Source organism: Idiotropiscis lumnitzeri, chromosome 7 (genome assembly GCF_059441095.1).
Source record: "Idiotropiscis lumnitzeri isolate Australia: NSW breed Sydney's pygmy pipehorse chromosome 7, RoL_Ilum_1.0, whole genome shotgun sequence".
NCBI classification, from domain to species: Eukaryota; Metazoa; Chordata; class Actinopteri; order Syngnathiformes; family Syngnathidae; genus Idiotropiscis; species Idiotropiscis lumnitzeri.
In genome coordinates, this window is record NC_142397.1 from 21,715,834 (window position 1) to 21,720,833 (window position 5,000).

The window sequence follows — 5,000 nt, forward strand, 5'->3', positions numbered from 1 at the left end:
TTTTGGCATCGCAACTTAAATGGTGTACATCTGTCATTCACTGGTTGAATATCAGTCTACATTATTCAACACATTTTCTTCTTAATGTGGTTGAGTTCATGCTCATTTTTTCCTGTTGTAGTCCTGATATAAGATTTATCTGTAATGAGATTTACCCTTGCCTGGTTGAGCCATGCATGAACTCAGACCATCCTTATTCACCTTTCCTTCTCCCAAATCCAGCATTTATGTTGCCATGGTTCACCTTACTCAGGTTGTCTGTAGATAATGATATACTGGATAATAATTTTTCCAAATCATTGCTTCATTGTGCCCTTCATCAAAATTCATGTTTTTGTCCTTCGCTTTGCCTATTCCTGGCCCCGTTTCCCAAACCTCTCTACTTTATTTTTGTTTGACATCTCTTTTGATTTTCCCTTTTCAACTGCCCCTGCTTCTTTCATGCTCCTTCACACAGGTGGTGAGTCAGAGATTCCCACAGAATAGTATTGGTGCAGTGGGCAGTGCCATGTTTCTGCGATTTGTTAATCCGGCTATTGTATCCCCCTATGAGGCTGGCATCCTGGAGAAAAAGCCTCTTCCTAGGATAGAACGGGGTCTCAAACTCATGTCTAAGGTAAGGGCATTAAGGATTTAAAAATAAATAACATTTGAGATGTCCAGAACAGCACTGCATTTCTTCTTCTTCTTAATTGTGGTATTAATCAATGATTTGCCACGACCTAAGTGACAGATTATTCATTTCAATGCAGTGATGTTAACCTTTTAAAATGCATCCACTTAGTTTTATGCAGTATACTGGACTATGAGTACAAATTGGTGTATATGAGAAAAAGTAACTCCTAATTTTCTTATTGAATTCATTTTGAATAAGAACATTTTAAAGATGAAGCTTCATTTAGAAATGCAAAACACATTTTTTAAAAGATATCTGGTATTAATTTATTGGCTGAAACTAGGGATGTAAAGATTCATTGAAAATCAATACATCAATTCAAACTGCTTAAATTATACATCGATGTAAAAAAAAAAAATCGATAGGCAACGTCATGTTAACCATAGCCCCTCTTTTATGTCTCTGTTGTAAACTGCATACGCACAATGCCTTGTCTGCAACGCACATGCATATTAGTGGTAATCCGGATCATCCGTGACGTAAAACAGAGGTTTTGTGTGTAATAGCTTCATGGCTAAACCGTGTTAGTATTAGCAACAGAGCCCGAAAGTGCATTTCACAAAATGACTTAATACAGTGTAACCCTCCCTTTTATAGGTGCCTGGCGGTGATAAAAAGGAATCATCTTGCGTGGGATGCCTGATATAATTTCTGACATAGGGACAGTTGTGTCTGGAAGCTAGCTGTAGTTAGCACACTCAGGCTACCGTGTGCGTCTGATTTAACTACGCACGCCATGTCCTGTTGTGGTACAATAACCAGAGTTGTTTTTAGCAGGTATTTTAGATTTAGTCTTAGTCTTAGTCGTTTGGATGAAAATGCTTGTCAGTTTTCGTCAGATTTAGTAATTCCTTTTCGTGATAGTGTTCGTCTAGTTTTAGTCGACGAAAACTCAAAAAGGTTTTAGCCGGTTTTAGTAATCGGAAACGCAAAAAAAAAGTTTTTGCCGTGTTTTTGTAAATTTATTAGACCAAAACTGAAAAATGTTTTTGTCCGTTTTAGTTAAAAATAGGCATACATGGTTTCCATCCAATTGCAAAGACTTTCTGATGGAAAATTAAGGATTATGCATTATCAACATAACGTAACAGAGGAATCAATGCTTATTGCTCCAAAATAAGCCGAGAACAAAAACGTTTTATTTGTGTTTGTGTTGTGGCTTTATTTCACTTAAAGCAACTTAAAACAAAAATGTTTTGGACTTGTAGTAGACTTGTTCTATAGTACAGTAGCACAAGTACAAACTCTATCAAACATATGACTTGTTTACTTGTACCAGCTTGCGGTTATCAGAGTGAAGTAGCCTTGCGAGTGTCACAGTTGCCATGGTCCGTCAAAGGAACGCGTGTCAGTGTGTGCGAGCCAGACGAATGACCGCAGATGTGGTCGTGCGATGTGTGACGGTGCGTGCGCGGCGCATGCGCCCTGCGTGCTGTCCTGGTGGTGGGCGTGCCCAAACGAAAGATAGGTTGCACTTCATTGCAATGCTTCGAAAGACATACGTGTACAATAGGAAGGGATGTCATCAATTTTGAGCGTCTGACAAACCACGCGCTAACAATTTCAGGTACCTAAAGCATTCTGAATTTTCAGATTATATTATGCATACTAGAGAATCAAAGCAATTGAATTGAGGTTAAATTAAGACCTTAAAATATCAATTCAAGTATTTATTTTTGTTTTCTTTAACACAGTAGAGTTCCGAAATTTTATGTATATTATTTCAGTCCCACCTACATTAAAAAAATGGATTGGTGCCCAAGTAAGGTGAAATACAATTTCTTTCAGTATTTATTGGTAGTTTCATATTATTCGTGCCACTCAGCATAGTGTATAGTATTTAGTTCCATTTAAAATACTCTCAACATTTACATGCTTGCGCCAAAGATCAATGCGTGTTGCGTTTGTGGATGGCTGCAACGCCACACAAACGCACAGAGACAAGCAAAGCAGGGAAATCAAATCGAATTGGTGCTTGAGTGAATCGTTACTTCCCTAGCTGAAACCTTTTCATATATTCTGCTGGGCCACTCAACGGCATTTGGAAACAAACCGAGTATTTATGGAATAAGAGTTTAATTTTAATTTGATTTATTCCATTCCATATAAGCACGTCTCAAATTTTTGTTCATCAGAGGGCTACATTGATTATTCTTATAATTGTAAATCGAGTCTTTTTCTTTAGATTTTGCAGAGCATTGCCAACCATGTCTTGTTTACAAAGGAAGAGCACATGAGGCCTTTCAATGATTTTGTGAAGAACAACTTCGATTCAGCCCGAAGGTAGGACACAATGTTATTGGCACTGACTGTAACCACCTCCAGCTCAGAATTGCTCAATGTGCACAAATAGTAAATGATCACTGGAATTTGAATCTGCTATAAGCGCCTACCTCCCCGGAATAATGTTTGGTTGATGGAATATTGGGCTCCCAATGAAAAGGTGAAGCAATAACAGGTGAGCCTTCACTCCTTGATTGGAGGTTGGGAGATGGGCTGGAACTTGACGGTGGTGGAAAGATTCTGAATACAGTCCATAATCTCCCGCAGGATTTGTGTATGTCTGCCGAGTGGTGCTCCCTGAGCCCTGATGGCTCAAGGGATTGTCTCTGAGTCTGCTCGGTTCATGACTCGTTAGAAGGAACTGTCATGAAAGGAACAGAATTTGGACCCATAAGCAGACAGGACATGGAAGTGGCGATGTAAAATGTCCACAAAAATACAAAGTATAAACACAGAGCAGGGCATGGAAGAAAACTTGAAGTTCTGGCATGTCACTGAGCCACCTGAGTTTAAATAGTGATAATAGGCCATGCCCAATCCGAAATGACAACATAAATGTGACAGAATAAAGGGCTATGGCCTATTATCACATGCAATGATAAAAGTACTGTAATGGTAAGAGTACTGCAATGATAAAAAATACAGTAATGATAGAAAAAAAAGTGCAGTGATAAAAATACTGCAATGGTAAAAGTACTGTATTGACAGTAAATTATATTTATAGTTATGACATTTATAGATTTTCTTTGATCAAAACATGTATTTTCAGTTGCTATGGCCCTTTATTCTGTCACATTTATGTTGTCATTTAGGATTGGGCATGGCCTATTATTACTTTTTAAATATACTATATAATATATTAGTGTATGTGTATATGTAGATATATATATATATATATATATATATATATATATATGTGTGTGTGTGTGCCCTATAGCTATTGTGTCAACACTGATGGTAAATGACTCAGATTGGAATATAACGTGTCTGAAGATTTAAAGTGATTCACTTTTCAGTCTAATATGTGTCTTCATTCTTGGTTGCTACAGTTTTTTCTTGGATATAGCGTCTGACTCTCCACCCAGTGACTCTGTGAACCACAGTCTTTCCTTCATCAGTGATGGTAATGTGCTCGCCCTCCACCGACTATTATGGAACAACCAGGAGAGAATTGGACAATACCTCTCAAGCAACAGGTCAGCATCTACACGATATAGACAAGTGAACCAGACACCCTTCTTGATCAATCAGGAGTTCGACTAGACCCCATTTACCTTCTGAATACTTATATTTTATTATATTTATCTATCGAATTAATTTCCCCCACAAAATCTGCTCTGTGTGGCATGGTGGTTGACTGGTTAGCACGATGGCCTCACAGGCCAGAGGTCGTGGGTTCTATTCCTGCCTTCCTTTGTGGAATTTTCATGTTCTTCTTGTGCCTGGGTTTTCTCTGGGTACTCCGGTTTCCTCCCATGTTCCAAAAATGCATGGTAGGTTGATTGGACACTCTACATTGTCCCTAGGTGTGAGTGTGAGAGCAAATGGTTGATCTTTGTGCTCCCTGGCAACCAGTTCAGCGTGTACCCCGCCTGCTGCCCAAAGACAGATCAGCTCCAGCACCCCCGCGACCCTTGTGAGAAGAATGGATAGAATGGAAAACTTGCTCAGCCTGGTGGTGGAGAAGCCGACCAGCTTCATAATAAATATTTGATTAAAATATTTCACTGACGGCCAGTGTGCTGAACTTACATTATTTATTGGGAGGCTTGTCAAGAAATATTTCTGGAAAATATATATTGTTCCAGATCACCCATTTTCTATTTTATGGATCTAGCATCGGAGGTAGATAATAAATGAAAAAAATAATGAAATGCCATTTTACCGGTAAATTCTCCTCTTATTCATCAAATTAAAGCCAAACTTATCCACCTGCAGCCGCCTGAAAATGCAAACCGAAAATGCAAAAAAAAAAAAAATTTTTTTTTATCACTTTGATTATGCAGTCAACTGTCCAATTGACTTAAGGACTATTTCTCTT

General features: G+C 38.4%; 1 protein-coding gene across 5 annotated transcripts in view; it reads left to right on the plus strand.

Annotated features, from left to right (window-relative positions):
• nf1a (neurofibromin 1a) overlaps positions 1-5,000 on the plus strand; it is a 118,877-nt gene that overhangs the window by 73,558 nt on the left and 40,319 nt on the right. For all 5 annotated transcript variants that reach the window (XM_088299937.1, XM_088299939.1, XM_088299938.1 and 2 more), the window contains 3 exons: positions 458-616; positions 2,862-2,959; positions 4,009-4,155. In XM_088299937.1, the coding sequence (XP_088156063.1) occupies positions 458-616; positions 2,862-2,959; positions 4,009-4,155 (404 nt within the window). The remainder of the gene's footprint in view (positions 1-457; positions 617-2,861; positions 2,960-4,008; positions 4,156-5,000) is intronic.